General features: G+C 46.6%; 1 protein-coding gene across 1 annotated transcript in view; it reads right to left on the bottom strand.

The window, feature by feature from the left end:
• The window catches only part of LOC140411187 (cullin-9), a 463,592-nt gene that overhangs the window by 409,074 nt on the left and 27,876 nt on the right, over positions 1-26,642 (bottom strand). Inside the window, exons 2-3 of the mRNA XM_072500276.1 lie at positions 21,924-22,565; positions 487-641 (exon numbers count right to left, since the gene is read on the bottom strand). Of these exons, the coding sequence (XP_072356377.1) occupies positions 487-641; positions 21,924-22,554 (786 nt within the window). The 5' untranslated portion in view covers positions 22,555-22,565. The remainder of the gene's footprint in view (positions 1-486; positions 642-21,923; positions 22,566-26,642) is intronic.

Raw genomic sequence — 26,642 nt, 5'->3', positions numbered from 1 at the left:
GGTTGATGGTAGTATTGTCCGAGATCGAGACTGTGGGGGATGGAGAGGGAAAGGTTGCAGAGGTGCCTGTGATTATTGGGCAGAGTGTTTGAGAGCGAGGTTTTGAGAAAGAAGAGGGCATGCAGCCAGTTGTATTCTACATAGCCTGGGGGTGATAGATAAAGTGCCTCCAATTCTTGAGCATTAACATTGCTCAAGATGAGCACAAAATTTACCTTATAATATTCAAAAAATCTTCACAATTTATTTCTCTTCCCACAAAAATAAAGCAGCAAAAGGAAGTGTTTGGTAGTGGGGTAGAAGGCGGGTGTTGTCAAAGACCAATAGTCTGTTTGAATTAAAATCAGTACCACCATCTTCTGCAGAAAGCCTGGAATTGTCACAATTATCCTTTCTCTCTTATTAAAGACGAGGGTTTAAATGCAAGTCTATTTCTTTACTTGAATTGCAATAATTAAGAATGTGAAATGTTGGAGGTGACATTACCTGAGGAAGGTGAATTCCTTCAAATGAAATTCCATGTTCTTCAGAGGAAGTGGTTTCTGCAAACAATTCCAACAGTGTGTAGCGATTGTCAAAATCCATGTGCTGCTCAATCCCATCCTGCTGGCTCAGCGAGAGTAGGACATATGCCCGGCTACCTGCAACAGAACACAGCGCTTCGAAACAGAGCCCAAAGCCATTCTCCATTTATCAGTTATTAAATACTTATTTTGATCACATAAGAGTGAAGCTCAACAATTACTGTCAAACATTGACAGCATTGAGAGAGGTACAAATAAATGCAAGTCTTTCCTTCTTTAGTTATTGGGCTGATGTTAGAAAGGGATCTGAACAGAAAATGTTTGAACTACACAGCAGTCAGCAGCATATCATAGCATCTGTGTAAACGCTTATGGGAACTGAACGAAGGATGAAAAGGTGCATCAGTAAATACCCAATTCATTTACAGGCTGGATAATCTGAAAACTGAATTACAATGTGTTGGATTAACCTTTGTAAAATTGTATCTTTAGAAGCCAAGATTTATAGATCTGTTGATATGCAAAACATAGTACTGAACTCAATGACCCAAAGCGAATTAGGGTATACCAGAGACTGACATGTGAGTCCTATTCACCCTCCACCCCACCCTCGTCCATTCAGTCTCTTCTGCGTCCACCCAGCTGAACTACACGGGCCCAATCGAGACTGAAGGAAGGCGAAAGGAAAATGAGGAAGGAGCCTTGTAGCTGACAGTATCCAGTTGCAAACCAGGTTTGTTTTCAATGTGATGTGGGTTGCTGCCCTTTTCGGGCAGTGAGTTGCAAATCCCCATTACTCTGGGTGAATGAAATTTCTCACCTTCCCTCTGCTCCTTCCTACTTCGATGCCCACTGGTACTAACCTCTAATGGTAACAGGTCCTTCCTGTCAACTCCATCCAGCTTCTCCGAATTTAATTAATTCTCCAATCAGCCGCCGTTATTCTAGAGAAAACAATCACAACCTATCCAATATTTTCTCAGAGCTCAAATTTTCTGGCCCCAGCAACATTGACATATTTCCTCGCGTGTGAGCACATCCATCGAGGATCCAAATGGCCTCCTTCTGCACGGAAATGATAATCTGATTGTAACTTTTCCCAATCGATCACGGCCAACTCGCACTTCATATCATCGTAGTTTCCTTTATTAAGATTCAGGACCTTCGTCTCAGAATCAACTGTATCACTCTCCATCCTGATTAAAAAGTCATATTATGATCGCTCATCCCCAAGGGACCTCTCACACCTCGATTGTCAATGATTCCGTTCTAATTACACAATAGCCAGTCTAGGATGGCCTGTTCTCTAGTTGGCTCTTCAATGTATTGGTCCAGAACACCAGCCCAGGAATACACTCCAGGAATTCCTCCTCTATGGTATTGTGACTAATTTATTTTGCCCAATTTATATGCAAATTAAAATCACCTATAATTAATGATGTTCCTTTATTACATGCATCTCTAATTTCCTATTTAATGTCATTCTCAACATCACCACTACAGTTTGGGGGTCTATGCACAACACCCCACTAACATTTTTGCCCCTTAGTATTTCTCAGCTCCATCCAGACAGATACCACATTGTCAGAGCTAATATCCTTCCTCACTATTGCGTTAATCTCCTCTTTAACCAGCACTGCAACGCTACCACCTTTTCCTTTTTGTCTGTCCTTCCTAAATACTGAATATCCTTAGATGTTCAGATTCAATCCCTGGTCACCTTGTAGCCATGTCTCTGCAATCTTGATTATATCATATCCGTTTATATATATTTGCGCGATTAGTTCATCCGCTTCATTGCAAATGTTCCACTCCTTAAGGCACAAAGCCTTGAAGCTTGTCTTTTTAATATTACTTGTCTCGCTCCCAATATGTTCCACTCTGGCCCTGTTTGAATCTGCCCCTTGGTTTCTCAGCCTATCGCTTTTCTTATTGCCCTTTCTGTCTTTTGTTTTTGTCCTTGATTCCCCCTCCTCTGATGCAAAGAACAAAGAACAATACAGGATAAAAGCAAATTACTGCGGATGCTGGAATCTGAAACGAATGAGAAAATGCTGGAAAATCTCAGCAGGTCTGGCAGCATCTGTAGGGAGAGAAAAGAGCTCACGTTTCGAGTCCGATGACTCTTTGTCAAAGCTAAGAACAATACAGCACAGGAACAGGCCCTCCAAGCCTGTGTTGACCATGGTACCTGCCTACACTAAACCGTATGGGCTTATGAAGTCCATATCCTTCCATTCCCACCCTATTCATATATTTGTCTGGATGCCCCTATCGTACCTCCTTGCATAAGTTCCCACCCCCCTGCCATCTTAGTTATACGCCTTACTAAAACCCATATGACATTATCCACAGCTTTACCCTCATCAATCCTCCTTGTTACGTTATAAAAAACTCAATGAATTCAGTAAGATACGATCTTCCCCTAACAAAACCATGCTGACTATGCTAGATCAATCCGTGCCTTTCTACATGACAGTTTATCCTATTTTTCAGAATTGATTCCAATAATTTGTCCAAAGAAGTCAGACTGAACGCCCTATAGTTTTCTGGCCTGTCCCTCACACTCTTCAAATAATTATACAACGTTCACCGATGTCCAATCCTCTGGTAAGTAAGCAGCTCAGCGTTAGTGGAGTGGGCAGTGGTTAGCACAGTTGCTTCAGGGCCCTAGGTTCGATTCCCGGCTTGGGTCACTGTCTGTGCGGAGGCTGCACGTTCTCCCCGTGTCTGCGTGGGTTTCCTCCGGGTGCTCCAGTTTCCTCCCACAGCCTGAATTTGTGAGGGTTAGGTGGATTGGCCATGCTAAATTTCCCTTAGTGTCCAAAAAAGGTTAAGTGGGGTTACTGGGTTATGGGGATAGGGTGATAGCGTGCGCTTAAGTCAGGTGCTCTTTCCAAGGGCCAGTGCAGACTCGATAGGCTGTGTGGCCTCCTTCTGCACTGTAAATTCTCTGATTCAATGGCCGGTGTAGAAGCAGCAGCCTCTGCCATTTTCTCCACCGAAGAGCCCGAGAAGCCTCCGATTCAGTCGACGAATCTTCAACTTTCTTTGCCCTGGTCCCTTATGTGGGCATTTTATACCATTGATCAATTGGGATTTTAGTCAAAAATACCCCCAGGAACTGGGCGAAAAGCGCAATAAAGTACCCTGGAGCCAGCCACCTTGTGTACGACATCTCCCTACGTACCACCACCAAAAGGTCCTGCCATAAGCTTTCTTTTTCTGCATTATCTTGGCCTTTTATGCCCCTAGATTTGGCAGTGCCACCCTTTTATTGTGCCCATAGAATGCTGCCCGAATGTCTCCCATTGACCTTGGGTCGGGTGCTCTTTCCAAGAGCCGGCGCAGACTTGATGGGCCGAATGGCCTCCTGCACTGTAAATTCTATGATAATCTATGATTAATCTAGGAAAAAGGCTCGGCACAACATCGTGGGCCGAAGGGCCTGTTCTGTGCTGTATTTTTCTATGTTCTATGTTCTGTCATGGATTTCTCTTGAAGGAGCTGTAACCAGTCCACTTTTGTTAGTTCACCTCTAAGCTTGTAAAATTACACAAGGGGGGCAACATGTTTTCCCGGCCTTCCCAGAACAGCTGAGCTACCCGTGCTGCTCTGGTCACTAACTCACTGCTCTCTCCAGATTAACCTCTTCCCCATTGGTACTCAGGACCAAGTATCTGTTAGAAAGAGGGACCGCCTCAGGGGACTGCTGCACTGCCTGCCTTACCTTTCTTCTCTGGCAGCCTACCTCTCCTTCTCTGCCTGTACTTCCTTAAGCTGCGGGGTGATGACATCATGGAACAAGCTATCCTTTCGGCACTCATCTCCAGGCTGGGCCTGGTGCCTGAAAGATATAGAGATGGGCGGGGGCCGGAGGGGGGGGGGGGGGGGGGGGGCGGGGGGCCGGAGGGGGGGGGGGGGGGGGGCCAGAGGGGGCGGGGCCGGAGCGGTGGCCGGAGGGGGGGGGGGGCCGGGGGCCGGGGCGCAAGGGCGCCGGACGGAAGGGGGAAGAGCGGAGCAACGCAGGGCGGGAGGGCGCAGGGTGGCAGGGCGCAGGGCTTCATCATTAACAACAGTCTTGCTGAATTCATCATTAACCACTGTCATCCATCATTGCTGAATTCATCCTTAATCACCGTCACCCACCTTTGCTGGTTTTACCATTAACCACCATCTCATTTATGTCACTGCTTTTCTTTCACTAACTCTCCAATCCAAACCGGATTCGCTATTTTCACTGTATAAAATTTCTTAACTGGACAGAAGAAACATCACAGTTAAAGATTTTTTCTCTTCCACCCCCCAGCCTCTCGCATTCTATCACAATCTCTATTATCTGTTTGACTAAGTAAGCAATGGTTATTGCTCCACTGCATCTTCCTCTACTTCAAATACATTCTTGTTGTACATACTGTTCCTGCTCTCTGTCAGTAATAGACAACCCAGGCTCGTGAGTGGGCCGCATGAGTTCTCTTTCATCTCATCTCAGTGCGCCACAAGATTTAAATCATGCATGTTCACTAAAACATTCAATACATACCAAATATTTCATAACAATGAAAATGATTAATCATTTATATATTAATAGAACCATTATCAACTTCAAGTGGTTAAAAACAAAAGAAATATTTACACTTTGGACCCAGAGGGAGTGTGCAGCTCCCACAATCAATGCTGTGTGCAATCAGCATGCACCTCATTGGCCCTGGCTTTATGTGCGGATCACTTCAATCAAACCAGCCGGAAAAATTCGATGTGGGTGCAAACCAGCGGAATGTGGCAACTCCGCACTTGGTCAACACAATGACTCGTGGGCCCCACTCAGAACGTTGCCCATCACGAACCTATGTCTGCCCCTGACAGCTTCTCAATACATCAGATGGGCCGCACAGCGTCATCGGGCAAAGCGAAGGGTGGAGGGGTTGACCTCATCAACTCCTGGTATCGGACGTTGCGACCCTGGCAAAATATTACATTGACTCTTACCAGTTTTTACAGATGCACCATAGAAAGCTTCCTATCTGGCTGCATCACAGCCTGGTATGGGAACTGCTCGGCCCAGGACTGCAAGAAACTACAGAGTCAAGAACACAGCCCAGTCCATCACGCGAACCCCATCCCATCCATTGACTGCCTACACCTCCCGCTGCCTTGGGAAAGTGGGCAGCATAATCAAGGACCCCTCCCACACAGATTATTCTCTCTTCCAACTTCTTCCATTGGGCAGGAGATACAAAAGTCTGAGAACACGCACTAACAGGTTCAAAAACAACTTCTTCCCTGCTGTTACCAAACTCCTGAATGACCCTCTTATGGACTGAACTGATCCATTCACAAATCTTCTCTACGGAGGAGAACTACAGTCCAATGCCTGTGCCTATGTATTTACATTGTGTATTTATGCATGTCCTATGTTTTTTATGTATGGAACGATCTGTCAGGACTGTATGCAGAACAATATTTTTCACTGTACCTTGGTACACATGACAATGAATCAAATTCAATATTTTGTCTCTCCTCTCTTCAGCAATATACAAGATCTTTGCTAATAGTAAGCTATAACCATAAGCTACAGGAAACATTTGTTATATCTCTATGAAACAAAAGATCATAACCAAAGCTTACATTTTTGTTAATTAATAAAGAGAACTTTGCTTAACCAAAAGATGGCTGTTACTGGTCACATGGTTCACAAGTTGGCTACAATATCTGGAAATTTCAAGCGCTCAAACCTAATCCTTGTGGAATCTCATATCTCTCATTGTAAGGACTCATTACAATCAATAAAACCAGGGACCAGCGGACTTTCTGTCTCCCCACCATGGTCCTGACCTTGTTCTATAACAAAGGGAGAGCCATCAAAATTTGTTATACCTGCAGATGTGCTAATAGCCACCATTTCTCTCCTACAGTGAGCAATGGATTTTGACAAGAGGCATAGAGACTAGTTGATAGACTTCAACTGACTTATTAATTGGCACCATCACATAGTCTGGGCCTCTGACCTTTGGAAAGTTTTAATGTTACATTTCCAGACTTGCAACTCAGTCTACTGTTTAATCCCCAGTCTACAAACACAACAGCAGGACTCCAGGTTCGCCAACATCATGTATCAAGACTAAGCCTCCAAAAAGCCTTTTTCTCTGGAAGATTCCTGTTGTCACTTGCTAAACAGAACAAATTTCTTTATAGCAACCTGATTTCCATTGACTTCAGTTCGGCTAAGGCTTCTTGATCCCACATTAGGTCAAATACAGCATTCATGCCAAAGGGAGTCAGTTTTAGTTCAGTTTTTTAAAATCCATGAGTGAACCAAGGCTGTAATAAGGCCAGGACCGGAGTGGCCCTGGTGAAACCCAAACTGAGCGTCAGTGAACAGGTTACCACTAAGTGCAAATATCGTCTATTGCAGAGCGATCGGAACGCAGTGGTTCTGAAATGGAGCAGCAGTTGAACAGAGTGGCTTAATTGGGAATTTGGAGAAAGTGGGAAGTTCTGGTCAGTATTGGCAAGTAGAATCTGTAAAAACTGCAGCCTAGTTCAGCAGCTTGACTTAAAATTCGCATTAACGGAACTTTCCTGCCTGTGGCAGTTAACTGTCAAGTGTTTGTTTTTGAATAGCTGCTAATACCAGGGGAAGGAAAGTTGAGTCAGCACTGAGAACGGTCTAAAAGGAAGGTGGCCTAGGCAGAGCAATGAGTCTGAGGGGGTATCCTCGGGTTCTAGTTTTCCCTACTAGTGGAAACATCCTCTCCACGTCCACTCTATCCAGGCCTCTCAGTATCGTGTAAGCTTCAATAAGATCCCCCCTCATCCTTCTAAACTCCGAGTACAGACCCAGAGTCCTCAACCGTTCCTCATACGACAAGCTCTTCATTTCAGGGATCATTCTTGTGAACCTCCTCTGGACCCTCTCCAAGGTCAGCAGTATTTCCCGGCCCCTGTATTCTAGCCCTCTTGAAATGAATGCTAACATTTCATTTGCCCTTCCTAAATGCCAACTGAACCTGCATGGATTTTTAAAAATTCATTTACGGGATGTAGGCATCACGGGTTAGTTCAGGATTTATAGCCCAATCCTAGTTGCCCTTCAGAAGGTGGTGGTGAGTTGCCTTCTTGGTGGGGTTCCGAGGGGTTTGTTGCTCTTGTCCGTCTAGACGGTAGGAGTAGTGGGTTTGGAAGGTGCTGCCTAAGGAACCTTTACTAGTTCCTGCAGTGCATCTTGTAGATAGTACACAATGCTGCCACTTTTCGTCATAGGTGAAAGCATTGAATGTCTGTGGGAGGGGAAGCTGTTATGTCCTGGGTGGTGTGGAGCTTCTTGAATGTTTTTTGAGTTGAAGTCATCCAGGCAAGTGGGCAGCATTCCATCACATTCCTGATTTGCATCTGATAGATGGACAGGTTTTGGAGGGGGGGTTGGTCTGGTGAGTTACTAGCTGTAGGATTCCTAGCCTCTGATAGCCACAGTATTAATACAGCTAGTTCAGTTCAATTTCTGATCAATGGTAGCCCCCAGGATGTTGATTGTGGAGATTCAGTGATGGTAGTGACCGGGGGAAGGCCCTAGCGGCCAGGTCTCTGGCACTGAGTCTGGCTCAGAAGGGAAGGGGGGCGAATAGAAAAGCAATAGTGATAGGAGACTCAATGGTTAGGCGAATAGATGAGATTGTGTGGTCGCGAGCGAGACTCCCGGAAGGTATGTTGCCTCCCGGGTGCCAGGGCCAGGGATGTCTCGGATCGAGTCTACAGTATTCTTAACGGGGAGCAACCAGAAGTATGGTGCACATAGGCACCAAAGACATAGCTAAGAAAAGGGATGAGGATCTAAAAAGTGAGTTTAGGGAGTTAGATTGGAAGCTAAAGAGCAGGACAAGCAGAGTAGTGATCTCAGGATTACTACCGGTGCCACGTGCAAATGAGGTAAGGAACAGAGAGACAGTGCAGCTGAACACGTGGCTACAGGGCTGGTGCAGGAGGGAAGGCTTCAGATATGTGCATCATTGGGATATCTTCTGGGGAAGGTGGGACCTGTACATGAAGGACGGATTGCACCTAAACTGGAGGGGCACCAATATCTTGGGTGGGAGGTTTGCTGAAGCTCTTCGGGAGGGTTTAAACTAGTTTGGTAGGGGGATGGGAACCAGAGCTATGGATCAGAGGATAGGGTAGCTGTTGAACAGGCAGAAATAGTATGCAGCAAGTCTGTGAGGAAGGATAGACAGTTGATAGGGCAAAGTTGCACTCAGTGGAATGGGTTAAAGTGTGTCTGTTTCAATGCAAGGAGTGTCAGGAATAAGGGAGATGAACTTAGAGCATGGGTCAGTACTTGGAACTACGATGTTGTGGCCATTACGGAGACATGGATTTCACAGGGGCAGGAATGGTTGTTAGATGTTCCGGGGTTTAGATGTTTTAAGAAGAATAGGGAGGGAGGTAAAAGAGGAGGGGGAGTGGCACTGTTAATTAGGGAGTGCACCACAGCTGCATAAAAGGAGGCAGTTGAGGAGGGTTTGTCTACTGAGTCAGAAGGGGTGGAAGTCAGAAACAAGAAAGGAGCAGTCACTTTATTGGGAGTTTTCTATAGACCCCCCCAATAGCAACTGAAAGATAGAGGAACAGATTGGGCGGCAGATCTTGGAAAAGTGCAGAAGTAACAGAGTTGTTTTCATGGGTGACTTCAACTTCCCTAATATTGACTGGAACTTCCTTAGCGCAAATAGTTTGGATGGAGCAGATTTTGTCAGGTGTGTACAGGAAGGATTCCCGACTCAATATGTAGATAGTGTAGCCACCTGGGTTGGCCACTTCCCGACTTAAAATGGAGATCCGCAAAGAATGCAGGGAAATCCAGTCAAGCCAGGAAAAACTAGCAGGTGCAAAGTTTCCTGTGTATTAGAACTTGCAGAAACCCAGACAGCACTGAAACTAGCAACCATTTGGATATTAATGAGCGATCCCCGGGAACAATTGGAAACATTTAAGGTAAATAAGGCCAAGCCAGACCCCTCGGCGCCAGCAGGAGCCAAGACAAAGGAAGGCCAACGGACATTTAGGAACCGCCCAGCGATCAGGGAACAGCTCCAGTATTGGAGAAATCGATACAAGTGATCGGAACGTAGTCCAATCACTTGGAACCAGATACGGGGTCCGCCCCGAACGGCGCGAAGCCCCTGGGGACTATAGAGTCCCCAAGTTCAATTTGTCCTTCTTGGCAGGGTCACTCAGCAGCTCGAAACAACCCTGGATAGTGACCTGCCTAGCCGCTGCATCAACCAAGTAAGTCTCCAGTCAACGCACGCTACGAGATAGGCGCTCCTAGCTACCAGTCTATACCAGCTTTGACTCCTGCAGACTCAGAATCGAACGAAAGGCCATTTGTTCCCCTGACCTGGTGGGCCAGTTCCAAGCTAAGTATAGGCCTTTTAGTGTTAGAGATAGTCTAGTAAGTAGAGTTTTATGCATGAGTGATTGACTGCGTATAATAAATGTGTTTTGATTTGAAACTAACTGGTGTATTGAGTTATTGATCAGCACTTGAACCTTGTGACGGTATCGTAAAAATACCTGGCGACTCTAGAGCAAAGGTTATAGAAACAGAGCAAATTAAGTAAAGTCACAACGGGCAACAAATTAAGAGCCAACCAAAGTTAGCAACTATAGGCCGACTAGGGGTGAGGCCAACGGACCAGGCCAGGTGTCAGATGTCTCGGTGGGAGAGCATTTCGGTGACAGTGACCACAACTCCTTGACCTTTACCATAGTCATGGAGAGGGAGAGGATCACAGTATGGGAAGGTATTTAATTGGGGGGAGGGGAAATTATACTGCTATTAGACAGGAGCTGAGGAGCATAAAGTGGGAACAATTGTTCTTGGGGAAATGCACAACAGTAATATGGGAGTTGTTTAAGGAGCGCATGCTGCAAGTGCTGAATTGTTTTGTCCCACTGAGACGAGGAAGGAATGGTAAGGTGAAGGAGCCTTGGATGACAAGAGAAGTGGAGCTTCTAGTCAAGAGGAAGAAGGAAGCTTACGTAAGGTTGAGGAAGCAAGGATCTGGCATGGCTCTAGAGGGTTACAAGGTAGCCAGGAAGAAACAAAAAAATGGACTGAGAAGAGCTAGAAGGGGGCATGAAAAAGCCCTGGCAGGAAGGGTTAGGGGAAACCCCAAGGCGTTCTACACTTGTGAGACATAAGAGGATGATCAGAGTGAGAGTAGGGCCGATCAGGGATAGTGGAGGGAACTTGTGCCTAGAGTTTGAAAAGATGGGGGAGGCCCTAAATGAATACTTTGCTTCAGTATTCACTAGAAAGAGGGACCTTGTTGCCCATGAGAACAGTGTGAACCAGGTTAATAGACTCAAACAGGTTGATATTAAGAAGGAGGATGTGCTGGAAATTTTGGAAAGCATCAGGATAGATAAGTCCTCTGGGCCTGATGGGATATATCCAAGGTTACTACAGGAAGCGAGGGAGGAGACTGCTGCGCCGTTGGCGATGATCTTTGCATCCTCACTCTCCAGTGCAGTAGTACCGGATGATTGGAGGGAGGCGAATGTTGTTCCCCTGTTCAAGAAAGGGAATAGGGAAATCCCTGGGAGTTACAGACCCATCAGTCTTACATCTGTGGTGAGCAAAATATTGGAAAGGATTCTGAGAGATAGGATTTATGATTATTTAGTAAAACATAGTTTGATTAAAGATAGTCAGCATGGCTTTGTGAGGGGCAGGTCATGCCTCACAAGCCTCATTGAATTCTTTGAGGATGTGACGAGACACATTGATGAAGGTCGGGCAGTGGATGGGGTGTATATGGATTTCAGTAAGGCATTTGATAAGGTTCCCATGGTAGGCTCATTCAGAAAGTTAGGGGGCTTGGGATACAGGGAAATTTGGCTGTCTGGATACAGAATTGGCTGGCCGAAAGACAGCGAGTGGTAGTGGGTGGAAAGTATTCCGCCTGGAGGTCGGTGACCAGTGGTGTCCCGCAAAGATCTGTTCTGGGACCTCTGCTCTTTGTGGTTTTTATAAATGACTTGGATGAGGAAGTGGAAGGATGGGTTAGTAAGTTTGCCGATGACACGAAGGTTGGGGGAGTTGTAGATAGCGTTGAGGGCTGTTGCAGGTTACAACAGGACATTAACAGGTTGCAGAGCTGGGCTGAGAAGTGGCAGATGGAGTTCAACCTTGATAAATGTGAAGTGATTTATTTTGGAAGGTCAAATTTGAATGCTGAATACAGGGTTAAAGGCAGGATTCTTGGGAGTGTGGAGGAACAGAGGGATCTTGGGGTTCACGTACATAGATCCCTCTAAGTTGCCACCCAGGTTGAGAGGGTTGTTAAGAAGGCGTATAGTGTGTTGGCTTTCATTAACAGGGGGATTGAGTTTAAGAGCCGCAAGGCTTTGCTGCAGCTTTATAAAACCCTAGTTAGACCTCACTTGGAATATTGTGTCCAGTTCTGGTCGCCTCATTATAGGAAGAATGTGGATGCCTTGGAGAGGGTACAGAGGAGATTTACCAGGATGCTGCCTGGACTGGAGGGCATGTCTGATGAAGAAAGGTTGAGGGAGCTAGGGCTGTTCTCACGGAGCGAAGAAGCAGAGAGGTGACTTGATAGAGGTGTACAAGGTAATGAGAGGCATGGATAGAGTGGATAGCCAGAGACTTTTCCCCAGGGTGGAAATGGCTGTCACGAGGGGACATGATTTTAAGGTGATTGGAGGAATGTGTAGGAGAGATGTCAGAGGTAGGTTCTTTACACAGAGAGTGGTGGGTGTGTGGAATGCACTGCCAGCAGAGGTGGTGGAGTCAGAGGCATGAGGGACATTTAAGCAACTCTTGGACAGGCATGTTTCCCGGGGTGTTTATTCGCTGTAACCTGTTTTAGTACATGTTTGTAATAAAATACATTTGAAAAAGTGAGGCAGGCACATGGACAGCAGTAAATTGAAGGGGTATAGGTTAGGCTGATCTTAGATTAGGATAAATGGTCAGCACAACATCGTGGGCTGAAGGGCCTGTACTGTGCTGTTCTATGTTCTGTGTAATGCCATTGAATGTCAAGGGGCAAGGGATGGATCTTCTCTTGCAGATGGTCATTGCCTGGCACTTGTGTGACCCGAATGTAACTTGTCACTTGTCAGCCCTTCGAGTCTGCACTGACCCCTGGAAAGATTACCCTACCCAGGCCCACGCCACAACCCCATTACCAAAATCCCACCCAACCCTTTGGGACACTAAGGGCAATTTAGCATGGCCAATCCACCTAACCTGCACGTCTTTGGACTGTGGGAGGAAACCAGAGCACCCGGAGGAAACCCACACAGACACGGGGAGAAAGTGCATACTCCGCCCAGGTAGTCACCCGAGGCCGGAACTGAACCCGGATCCCTGGTGCTGGGAGGCAGCAGTGCTAACCACTGTACCACCATGCCGCCCAACAACCAAAGTAAGGTTAACCGGCCTAAAATTTCTTGTCTTTTGCATGCCTCACTTCTTTCTTTTTTTTAAAAAAATGTATTTTATTACAAACATATATCAAAACAGGTTACAGCGAATAAACACCCCGGGAAACATACTTCCCTACAATCAACTATACAGTCTGTACAGATTTTCCCCCTTTTTCACCCCCCCCTCCCCTGCAACGAACAGCCCCTCAAATACGGTCACAAACATCCCCCACCTTTCCTCAAACCCCACCTGAAGAGCCCCTTAAATCACACTTCATCTTCTATAATCGCAGGAGGTCGTACAGGTCACCAACCAAGCCGCTACCCCCAGTGGCGATGCCGATCGCCACTCCAACAAACTTCGCCGCCATGGAATCAGAGAGGCAAAGGCCAAGACATCGGCCTTCCTCCTCTCCATGAGCTCCGGCTTCTCTGAGACCCCAGATATCGCCACCAAATGGTCCGGGTCCACCTCCTCCTCCACTATCCTGGCTAAAAGACTGCGAACACTCCCGCCCAGAATCTTCCCAATTTTTCGCAAGCCCAAAACATGTGCACGTGATTCACTGGCCTCTACCCACACCTCTCACACCCATCTGCTACCCCCTGAAAGAACCCACTCATGGATCATAGAATTTACAGAAGGAGGCCATTCGACCCATCAGGTCTGCACCGGCTCTTGGAAAGAGCACCCTACCCAAGCCCACACCTCCACCCTATCCCTGTAGCCCAGTAACCCCACCCAACACCAAGGCCAATTTTGGACACTAAAGGCAATTTAGCACGGCCAATCCACCTAACCTGCATATCTTTAGACTGTGGGAGGAAACCGGAGCACCCGGAGGAAACCCACGCAGAAACGGGGAGAACGTGCAGACTCCATACAGACAGTGACCCAAGCCAGGAATTGAACCTGGGACCCTGGAGCTGTGAAGCAATTGTGCTAACCACTATGCTACCACTCATTCTCGTCTGAGTCTTATGCACCCTGTGCACCACCTTAAACTGTATCAGATTCATCCTTGCACATGAGGAGGTCCCGTATACCCTACGCAGTGCCTCACTCCATACTCCCCAATTGATCTCCCCTCCCAACTCCGCTTCCCATTTCTCCTTGATCTTCACCACCCGCTCACCTCCCTGCTCCCCCAGCCACTTGTATATATCCCCAATTCTTCCCTCCCCATCCACATCCGGATGCAGCAGTCACTCCAGCAGGGTGTATCCCAGAAACCTGGGAAACCCCCTCCAGACCTTTTGCGCAAAGTCCCTAACCTGTAGACACCTGAACTCACTTCCCCTCGGCAGCTCTACCCTCTCCCTTAGCTCCTCCAGACTAGCGAACCCTTCCTCCAAATACAGATCCCTCACCTTTACCATACCCACTTCCCTCCACCTCCTGTCTACGCTATCCATCCACCCTACCCCCCCCCCCCTCCCCAACCCATGATTCTCGCACAGCGGCGTTAGCACCGACATCCCTTCCACCCTAAAATGCCTCCTCAGCTGATTCCATATCTTCACCGTGGACTGCACCAACGGGCTCCTAGAATACCTACTTGGAGCCATTGGCAACGCTGCCGTCACCATAGCCCTCCATCCTAACCCACTCTACCCCATCTCCTTCCCACCATTGACACACCTTATCCACATTCACCGCCCAATAATGAAGCATGTTTGGCAACGCCAACCCCCCCTGCTGCCCCTGCCTCCGTACCTCTCGACCATACAAAGTCAGAATTGATCATGTCCACTTTCCAAAAAAGGCCTTTGGCATTAAGATCGGGAGAGCCTGAAAGATAATGAAGAACCTCGGCAGAATATTCATTTTCACCACTTGGACCCTCCCTGTCAGCGGTGCAGTGTATCCCACTTCTTAAGATCCTCCCTGGCCTCCTCCACCAGCTTCGTTAAGTTTCACTTATGGAGCCCCATCTATTCCCTCGCTACCTGAATCCCCAAACCTAAACCTATCCCTCGCTAGCGTAAATGGCATCCCCCCTAAATTAACCCGCTGTCCCAGCTCATTCACCAGGAATACCTTGTTTTTCCCTGCATTCAGTTTGTACCCCGAGAACCCTCCAAACCTCCCGAACAGGCCCATAATCGTTCCCATACTCTCCAACGGATCCGAAACATACAGCAAGAGGTCATCGGCATAGAGCAACACCCGATGCTCCCCCTGTCCCCTCATTATCCCATGCCACTCTGCCGACCCCGAGAGCCATCGCAAACAGCAGCGGTGACAGCGGGCACCCCTGCCTCGTACTTGTGTAAATCAAAATTTTGTGAGCTCATCCCATCCGTCCTCAGCCTCACCCGTGGCGCCACATACAGCAACCGCACCCATGCCACAAATCTCGGCCCAAACCCAAACCTTCCCAAAACCTCGAACAAGTACCGCCACTCCACCCGATCAAATGCCTTCTCCGCATCCATGGACACCACCACCTCTGGTACTAGAACCCCGACGGATTCATCGCCACATTCAACAGCCGTCTCATGTTACTCGCGAGCTGCCTGCCCTTCGCAAAGCCTGTTTGATCTTCTGCCACCGCCCCAGGGACACACTCCTCCATCCTCCACGCCAACAACTTAGCCAATACTTTCACATCTGTGTTCAATAGTGATGTGGGCCTAAACGACCCACATTCCACCAGGTCCTTCCCTTTTTTCGGAATTAGTGTGATTACTGCCTGCTTTATCGTCTCCGGCAGCTACCCCTTCTCCAGCGCTTCATTAAACGCCCCCAACAGATGTGCTGCAGGTCCGTTGCAAATTCCTTATAGAATTCTGCCGGGTACCCATCCAGCCCATGGGCCTTCCCGACTTCATACCCCGATACTATCCAGCACCTCCCCCAGCCCCAGGGGCTCCTCCACACCTGCCTCTTTGCTTCCTCCACCTGGGGAAATTCCAGCTTGTCCAGAAACCCCTCCATGTTCCCCTCCTCTCTCCCCCGGGTCCACCTCATACATTCCCTGGCAATGCTCCCTAAATGCCTAATTTCTCTTCCCTGGCTCTGACACCACATCCCCAGCCCGGATCTTCAATATTTCCCTGGACGCAGCCTGCCTCCGCAGCGGGTGCACCAGCATGCGGCTCGACTTCTCCCCACACTCAAATTGCACCCCCCTTGCCCTACGCACTTGTCCTACCGCCCTCCCTGGTGTCAGCCTGTCAAACTGCCCCTGCAACATTTTCTCTCCTCGCCAATCCCTCCACGGTGGGCACATTCGAATATTCCCTGTCCATCTCCACTACCTCGCTCACAGACGGTCATGTTCCTCCCTCCTTTCCCTATCCGTACGGGCCTTCAAGAAAATAATTTCCCCCCGGACCACTGCCTTCAGTGATTCCCACAAATGGCCGCCGACACCTCCCCATTTTAATTCAACTCCACATACTCCTTAATCACCGCCCGCACCTTATCACAAAAACCTTCATCTGCCAACAACCCCGGTTCAAATCTCCATCCCGGTCTCTGCTCTCATCACAATCTAAACCAAACCTCCAGCCAGTGGGCACATGATCCGAGATAACTATCCCCGCTTACTCTGCCCCTCTACCCCAACCAAAATCTCCCGACTCACGACAAAGTAATCAATCCTCGAATACACCTTACAGACGTGTGAAAAGAAGGAATACTCCCCCCCCACCCCCCCCCCCCCCGGAGTTCTGAAAGCACCATGGATCCACCATACCAATCCTCTCCATAAAACCCCCCAGCTCCCTTGCCATTCGTACCCTACACATCGACCTGGGGCTCGACCTATCCACCCTCGGCTCTAAGACAGTTAAAATCACCTCCCATGATCAACTGGTGTGTGGCCAAATCTGGGTTCGCTGCCAGCAACCCCCTCATAAAACCCACATCATCCCAATTTGGGGCAAACACATTTACCAACAGCACTGATGCCCCTTCCAATACCCCACTCATATTCACATATCTCCCACCCTGACCCCTCACCTCCTTCGCACTCACAGATCCCATTTTGTTTGCTCATTAAAATCACTACACCGCTCGATTTCAAATCAAACCGAGTGAAAAAGCTGCCTGACCCACCCCTTCCTTAACCTAACCTGGTCCTTCACACAGAGATGCATCTCCTGCAGAAAGACCAACCCCGCTTTCAAGCTCCTGAGATGCGCGAACACCAGCGACCTTTTAACCGGCCCATTCAGTCCCCGGACGTTCCACGTTACCGGCCTTATACCTCCAATCCCCTCTACCGTCCGTCAGCTTCCCCACTTAACTCCCACCCCTTTAATTCCGCCCTGTACCTAGCCCATCCCAGATGGCCCCTGCCTCCCTCACTGTAACAGTGGTGTTACCTTAGCCATTTTCAATTTCCCCAGCATCTTCTCCTTAGTGATGGCCACTACACTCACCTCTGCCTCCTGACTCCCTTGAAGTTCTGGTTTGCCACTGATGTCTTCCACTGTGAAGACTGATGCAAAGTACCTATTCAGTTCCTCTGCCATTTCTTTCTTCCCTAATACTTCTCCAGCCTCATTTTCCAGTGGTCCAATGTCTATTCTTGTCTCTCTCTCTTACTTTTTAAGTATCAAAAAGACTCTTGCAATCTTTTTATATTACTAGCTAGCTTACACTCATATTTAATCTTCTCCCCGCTTATTGCTTTTCAGTTGTCCTCTGCTTGATTTTAAAGGTTTCCCAATCCTCTGGCTTCCCGCTAATCCTCACCACATTGTATGCTTTTTCTTTTCTGCTGTCCTTGACTTCCCTCGTCAGCCATGGTTGCCTCGTCCTCCTCTTACAATGTTTTCCCCTCCTTGGGATGAATTTCTGTTGTGCCTCCCAAATAACCCTCAAAAAACCTGCCTTTACTGTTCCACTGTCTTCCCTGCTCGGCTCCCCTTCCAATCAACTCTGGCCAGCTCCTCCCTCATGTCTTTGTAGTTACCCTTACTCAATTGTAAAACCGGTTCCATCTGATTCTAGCTTTTCCCTCTCGAAGTTCAGGGTAAATTCTATCATATTGTGGTTTGATTGATTGATATTTATTGTCACATGTACCGAAGTACAGTGAAAATTATTTTTCTGCAGCCAAGGGAACGTACACAGTACGTACGTAGTAGATAAAAGAATAATCGACAGAGTACATTGACAGTGGCGCATCAACAAATAGTGATTGGTTACAGTGCGGAACAAGGCCAAACAAGAGCAGCATAGGGCGTTGTGAATAGCGTTCTTACAGGGAACAGATCAGTCCGAGGAGGAGTCGTTGAGGAGCCTAGTAACTGTGGGGAAGCTGTTCCTATGTCTGGATGTGCGGGTCTTCAGACTTCTGTATCTTCTACCTGATGGAAGGGTCTGGAAGAAGGCAAAGCCTGGGTGGGAGGGGTCTCTGTCAATGCTGTCTGCCTTCCTGAGGCAGCGGGAGGTGTACACAGAATCAATAGGAAGGTGGCAAGCTTGTGTGATGCGTTGGGCTGAGTTCATCACACCCTGTTGTTTCTTGCGACCTTGGGCCGAGCAGTTGCCATACCATGCTGAAATGCAGCCGGATAGGAGGCTCTCCATGGTCACTGCTCCCTAAGGGTTCCTTCACCTTGTCATGGAAGACTAGAACTAGGGGATGCAGGTTTTAAATATTTATGATGGAGAAGAAATTCTTTCTCTCAGAGCATTTCTGTTTCAGTGACTTTTCAGGGTAATCCTGGTAATCTCGGAGGACATTCATTTTTTTTTATTCGTTCATGGGACATGGGCGTTGCAGTCTGTGCCAGCTTTTATTGCCCATCTCGATTAGCCCTAGAGGGAGCAATTAGGGATGGGCAATAGGAGTCAAGCATATTTCTGGAGTCACATGTAGGCCAGACCAGGTGAGGACAGCAGATTTCCTTCCCTAAAGGACATTAGGGAACCAGATGGGTTTTTACGACAATCAACAATGGTTTCATGGTCATCATTAAACATTTTAATTCCAGACGTTTATTGAATTCAAATTTCACCATCTGCATTGGCGGAATTTCAACCTGGGACCCCAGAGTATTCTGTCTCTGGATGACTAGTCCAGTGACAATACCACCACTCCACCGCCTCCCCCATAATGTAATGACATACTGTTGGAAAGTTATTCATATATTACCCGTTAATGACCAAAAGGAAACATCCACCTTGACAATACCCCTCAGGATCTTATAGGTTTCAATCAAGTTGCCTCTTCCTCTTACAGATTCTAGTGGATGCAAACCTAACCTCTCGAAACTTTCCCTAAGATAACCCGCCCATTCCAGGTATTAGTCTAGTGAACCTTCTCTCAACTGGTTCTTTCCTTAGATAAGGAGGCCAGTACAGTGCACAATACTCCAAATGTGGTCTTAACAATGTCCTGTAAAACTTCCCTAGTTTAACTTCCTCACCATTGTATTCAATTCTCCTCACATTAAATGATAACATTCTATTAGCTTTCCTGCTGTACCTTTATACCAGCTTTTTATGATTCATGCACCAGGACACGCAGATCCTTCTGCACCTCAGAGCTCTGCAAACTCTCACCATTAAGATAATATGCTTGCCTATGGCGCCGAGGACACGGGTTCGAATCTCGGCCCTGGGTCACTGTCCGTGTGGAGTTTGCACATTCTCTCCGTGTTTACGTGGATTTCGCCCCCACAACCCAAAGATGTGCAGGTTAGGTGAATTAGCCACGCTAAATTGCCCCTTAATTGGAAAAAATGAATTGGGTACTCTAAATTTATTTTTAAAAAGATAATATGCTGGTCTTTTATTCTTCCTGCCAAAATGGACTATTCCACATTTGTCCACATTATACTCCAATTGCCAGACTTTTGCCCACTAACTTAACCTTTGTGCCTTTATAACCCCCCCCCCCCCCCCCAACACATCCTCCTCACAATTTACTTCCCTACCTATCTTTGTATCACCAGCAAATTTAGCAACTGTACCATCAGTCCCTTCATCCAAGTAATTTATATGAATTGTAAATAGTTGAGGGCACAGCACGGATCCCTGTGGCACACCACTCGTTACATCCTGCCAATCAAAAGGTCATTTATGCTTACTCTGTTTCCTGTTAGCCAGCCAATCATCAATCAATGTTACCCCTTACACCATGAGCTTTTACCTTTGATGTGGCACCTCATCAAATGCCTTCTCCAAATCCAAGTATAATAATCGCTTCTTGTCACAAGTAGGCTTCAATGAAGTTACTGTGAAAAGCCCCTAGTCACCACATTCCGGCGCCTGTTCAGGGAGGCCAGTACGGGAATTGAACCCTCGCTGCTGGTCTTGTTCTGCATTACAAGCCAACTGTCTAGCCCACTACGCCCCAGTACATCTGCCGGTTCCCCTTTATCCACAGCACATGTGACACCTTCAAAGAACTCCAGTAAGTTGGTTAAACATGATTTCCCTTTTACAAAACCACGACTCTTCCTGATTGCCTTTAAATTTTCCAAGTGCCCAGCTATAACATCATTATAATGGCTTCTAACGTTTTCCCTGTGACAGATGTCAGACTAATTGGTCTACCGTCTCCTGCTTTCTGTCTCCCTCCTTTTATGAATAAAGGAGTTCCATTTGCTATCTGCCAATCTAATAGAGCCTTTCCCGAATGGAGGGAATATTGGAAAATTAAAACCAATGCATCAACTATCTCATTTGCCACTTCTTTCAAGGCTTCAGGGTGAAGTCCATCTGGACCTTGGGTTCCGGTAGCCCGCAGACCCAACAATTTGCTTAATACCACTTTACTGGTAATTGTAATCTTCCCGAGTTCCTCCCTCCCTTACATTTCCTGATTTATAGCTGTTTCTGGGATGTTACTCGTGCCCTCCATAGTGGAGATAAGCAGTCCTCCTTTTAAGATGGAGAGGAGGAGAAATTCTCAGAGTTAATCTGTGGAACTCTCTTCCCCGAAAGCAGTGGTGACTGGGTCATTCAATCTATTCAAGGCTGAGTAAGACAGACAAGGGGGTTGAGGGTTAAGGAGGGCAGAAAGGCAGGTTTGAGGGGCCGAATGGCTTACTCCTGCTCCCAAGTTCCTCTTTACCCTTTAGCTTACATCATTTCTTACAGTTATCTATCCAACTCAGTGGGCTATTATTTCACTTCATTGGCCAACATAATAAAATATATATGTACAACAAATAAAAATACCTTAACTGAGGCACTTAGGGTGAGAAGAACAACCCCTGTGGGAGTTTTTCAACGTATTAAAAAGCCAGCACATTGTGATAAGGAATTCCCTTCTATCAGCACTCATTTGTTTCAATCAGAGACAAAAGTAGTCAAAGTGCTGATACATCGATCCCTGTTACCAGTCTGTCTGGGTGTACTCCTCATGTCAAGACATTAAAAAAAAAAAAAAATCACAAAATGAGTTTCCCTTCAAGTACAGTAGTGTCAGTTTCATGGTTAAGTGCTGATCCTGTAACAAGTGTTGAATCAAACTATTCCCAAAGGAACTATCATTCATATAGTACTGGAAACCTCTCACGGTAGCACTGTGGTTAGCTGCACAGCGCCAGGGACCAGAGTTCGATTCCCGGCTTGGGTCACTGTCTGCGGAGTCTGCACTTTCTCCCTGTTTCTGCGTGGGTTTCCCCCGGGTGCTCCGGTTTCCTCCCATTGTTCAAAGAAGTGCAGGTTAGGTGGATTGGCCATGCTAAATTGCCCCTTAGCATCCAAAAGGTTAGGTTGGGTTACGGGGATAGGGTGGAGGCTTAGGCTTAAGTAGGGTGCTCTTTCCAAGGGCTGGTGCAGACTCAATGGGCCAAATGGCCTCCTTCTGCACTGTAAATTCTATGATTCTATGAATTCTCCCGCAGTGTACCAGAACAGACGCCAAAGTGTGGCGACCAGGGGATTTTCACAGTAACATTGCAGTGTTAATGTAAGCCTACTTGTGACACTAATAAAGATTATTATATTCTATAAAGAAAACATCTTACCTGCATCATGTGAAGCGAGAGCCCGGAGCATCTTCCCAGCACTCCGACGCGTCTGTGTTTCCTTGTTGCAGAGTAATTCCATCAGCACGTCCAAAGCTCCTGTCTCTTTGAATACTCCCACCAGTGAACCAATACTAGCATAAGCACTCAGAACATGGATTGTATGCGAAATATTCAAGGATGAATCGGGTCCAGATTTCCGAGACATTTGTCGCCTTGCTCTTTGTACTAAATGCTTGACATCATCCTTCATGTCAAGTAACTCTACATCGTCAAACGTCACATCAGAGTCTGCACTCTCAGGGCAACATCTAGAACTTGGCTCCTGTTCCTCTTTCACTCTCTGGCCCTCTGGTTTCCGTTTCCCAAGGAGCGTAGGACAGTTGGCATATACATCTTCAGCTGACATCCACATCAAAATATTGTCCACCTTGTTGTCACTAGATGAACTGTTTCCTCCATTGCTGCTGCTGCCTCCACCCCCACTGTCATCTACAGTCAGCACATTCCAGCGAATAAGGTACTCTGTAAGGCCATCGTGCGAGCGCCGCAATCGAATCAGCTCTTCTGGGTAGGCCTGCATTTTGGGACCCAGCTGGACCAGAAGGTTTTTGCTGCGACGTTCACCCATTCTGTTAGTACCTAAACAGAAAGTGATTACAATTACTGCAAAGCATTTCCTATACTTACATAGAACATAGAACAATACAGCGCAGTACAGGCCCTTCGGCCCACGATGTTGCACCGAAACAAAAGCTATCTAACCTACACTATGCCATTATCATCCATATGTTTATCCAATAAACTTTTAAATGCCCTCAATGTTGGCGAGTTCACTACTGTAGCAGGTAGGGCATTCCACGGCCTCACTACTCTTTGCGTAAAGAACCTACCTCTGACCTCTGTCCTATATCTATTACCCCTCAGTTTAAAGTTATGTCCCCTCGTGCCAGCCATATCCATCCGCGGGAGAAGGCTCTCACTGTCCACCCTATCCAACCCCCTGATCATTTTGTATGCCTCTATTAAGTCTCCTCTTAACCTTCTTCTCTCCAACGAAAACAACCTCAAGTCCGTCAGCCTTTCCTCATAAGATTTTCTCTCCATACCAGGCAACATCCTGGTAAATCTCCTCTGCACCCGCTCCAAAGCCTCCACGTCCTTCCTATAATGCGGTGACCAGAACTGTACGCAATACTCCAAATGCGGCCGGACCAGAGTTCTGTACAGCTGCAACATGACCTCCCGACTCCGGAACTCAATCCCTCTACCAATAAAGGCCAACACTCCATAGGCCTTCTTCACAACCCTATCAACCTGGGTGGCAACTTTCAGGGATCTATGTACATGGACACCTAGATCCCTCTGCTCAGCCACACTTTCAAGAACTTTACCATTAGCCAAATATTCCGCATTCCTGTCATTCCTTCCAAAGTGAATCACCTCACACTTCTCTACATTAAACTCCATTTGCCACCTCTCAGCCCAGCTCTGCAGCTTATCTATATCCCTCTGTAACCTGCTACATCCTTCCACACTATCGACAACACCACCGACTTTAGTATCGTCTGCAAATTTACTCACCCACCCTTCTGTGCCTTCCTCTAGGTCATTGATAAAAATGACAAACAGCAACGGCCCCAGAACAGATCCTTGTGGTACTCCACTTGTGACTGTACTCCATTCTGAACATTTCCCATCAACCACCACCCTCTGTCTTCTTTCAGCTAGCCAATTTCTGATCCACATCTCTAAATCACCCTCAATCCCCAGCCTCCGTATTTTTTGCAATAGCCTACCGTGGGGAACCTTATCAAACGCTTTGCTGAAATCCATATACACCACATCAACTGCTCTACCCTCGTCTACCTGTTCAGTCACCTTCTCAAAGAACTCAGTAAGGTTTGTGAGGCATGACCTACCCTTCACAAAGCCATGCTGACTATCCCTGATCATATTATTCCTATCTAGATGATTATAAATCTTGTCCCTTATAATCCCCTCCAAGACTTTACCCACTACAGACGTGAGGCTCACCGGTCTATAGTTGCCGGGGTTGGCTCTGCTCCCCTTTTTGAACAAAGGGACCACATTTGCTGTCCTCCAGTCCTCTGGCACTATTCCTGTAGCCAATGATGACATAAAAATCAAAGCCAAAGGTCCAGCAATCTCTTCCCTGGCCTCCCATAGAATCCTAGGATAAATCCCATCAGGTCCCGGGGACTTATCTATTTTCAGCCTGTCCAGAATTGCCAACACCTCTTCCCTATGTACCTCAATGCCATCTATTCTATTAGCCTGGGGCTCAGCATTCTCCTCCACAACATTATCTTTTTACTTAACTGCAATCAATTACGCGCCACTACTTTCATAGAATTTATAGTGCAGGAGGCCATTCGGCCCATCGAGTCTGCACTGGCTCTTGGAAAGAGCACCCTACCCAAGGTCAACACCTCCACCCGATCTCCATAACCCAGTAACCCCACCCAACACTAAGGGCAATTTTGGACACTAAGGGCAATTTATCATGGCCAATCCACCTAACCTGCACATCTTTGGACTGTGGGAGGAAACCGGAGCACCCGGAGGAAACCCACTACTTGTTACAAGTTATTTAGGGGCTGATTTAGTACAGTGGGCTAAACAGCTGGCTTCTAATGCAGAACAAGGCCAGCAGCGCGGGTTCAATTCCCGTACCGGCCTCCCTGAACAGGTGCCGGAATGTGGCGACTAGGGGCTTTTCACAGTAACTTCATTGAAGTCTACTTGTGACAATAAGTGATTATTATTATTAAGTCAGCTATTTGAGACAAGTGTCTTCTGATTTTCTACTCCTCCAGCACATTTCAATTGTTCTGCATGCTACACATGCTGGATAAAAAGACAATAATCCGCCTTCTACCACCTTCCCTTTTTATACTGTTCATTTCAGAGGATTGGAATTCGTACAGCTCGGAAAAAATGACAACTATCGCCCATTTACTGTTACTGCAGTGCCAGTTACAATTAGGTTCAAACAGGGCGGAGAGGCTGGCAAGTTCCCATTGCAGAAAGAAAAACAAGTTTTTAATTAAAAGGAATATTCAGTAGTTGAATTTTCACCAACATGCTGTCTCATGATTTCCCATCTACTTCAAAAAGCAGACAAAGCACTCCTGCTATTGTGGGGGGCAGTCTTCAAAATGGCTCAATGAATATTGTTGTAATGAATCATGTATTATTCAAGACTAAAAGCACTGCATGTGTGATCTATGTTCCTTACTGAGTCAGCCAATTCCAAACTGTGCACTGGTTGAACATTACAACCAACCTCAGCATTCAACTGGTGAGAAAGTAAAAATACAAAGCATTCCCACTCCTGACTGCTATCAAACTAATTTGAGTCATAGATGTTTACAGCATAGAAACAGGCCCTTTGACCCAGCTTGTCCATGCAGAGTACACATCCAAGTACACATAATGCTCAACTGGATCACTTTTCTCTCCTAGCTGATAAATAACAGCTATCCAGAATCAAAAACAGTCACCAAGGGCACCTGGAAATGCAACCTTCCCACAAATCACTTTTCAAAGGAAATGGGAAATGAACAGGAGCATGACCAACAATTAAAAACTCAGCAGGTCTGGCAGCATCTTCAGACAGGAACAGAGTTAATGCTTCCAGTCCAACATGACTCTTCTTTGGAATTGAAGAGAGGGAGAAATGAAAGATAAGATCATAAGAAATTGGAGGACATTTGGTGCCTTGAGTTCCTCTGCCATTCAATAAGATCATGGCTGATCTCATTGTGGCCTTTACTTCAGTTGCCTGCTTATCCTTCATGACCCTCGCCTTCTTAATTCATCCCCTCATGATATGCAAACCACCCCCCATCCCCGCAACATTTTTGGTACAATCTTTGCAAAGCATTTTTGCACTCTCTCCAATGCATCATCTTTTCTATATGGCGACCAAGGTTCTCCAAGATGTGGTCTAATGAAAGGTCAATAGAAGTTTAGCATAACTTTTATTTTTTTAATTGGCTGGTTAACCCAACCTTTAGCAATTTGTAAATACCGCATATTTATTTCCATGGAAATTCATTTTCACATTCTGCAAGTTTATCATTTGTTCCTCATGATTGACGATACCCAGCAACCCCACCTCAATTTGATAGAATTCCCAAATTTGGAAATTGTGCTTCTAAATTCCAAAGTGTAAATCATTAATGTGAATTGTGAAGCTTGATTCAATCTTCCAGCACTCTGAATAACAACCCTTTATTTACTTCAACTTTCTGCTTCATCCTGAAGCCACCAGCGATTTTACCACTTGTCCTGACTCCAATTTCTCTAACCGTAGTCACTACTCTATTATGTGAGACCTTATCAAAGGCTTTTTAAAGTTCTAGATAAATTACATCCACTACATTACCCACATCTACTCTCTGTTACCTCTCCAAAATAAGTTCAACAGTGTTGGTAAAACAAGGCTTAAAAAGTTTGGTTCATGCTGGCTATTTGTTATTATATTTTGGTACCTAGATGTCCTTGTATTGCCCCCTTTAATAGGGATTCCATGTTTTTAACTACCACTGGTGTTAAGCTAACTGGTCCGTAGTTGCCGGGACATGTTCAATCTTCTTTAACTATAGTTATAACTTTAGCTATCTGCCAATTTTCTGGTACTACATCATTTCGTTAACAAATCTGCTATCTCTTCCAGAGATTTTTTTACAA

The sequence above is a fragment of the Scyliorhinus torazame genome, chromosome 4 (assembly GCF_047496885.1).
Source record: "Scyliorhinus torazame isolate Kashiwa2021f chromosome 4, sScyTor2.1, whole genome shotgun sequence".
Classification (NCBI taxonomy): Eukaryota; Metazoa; Chordata; class Chondrichthyes; order Carcharhiniformes; family Scyliorhinidae; genus Scyliorhinus; species Scyliorhinus torazame.
The sequence above is the reverse complement of the archived record's forward strand: the minus strand, read 5'-3'. Positions and strand labels throughout refer to the sequence as shown.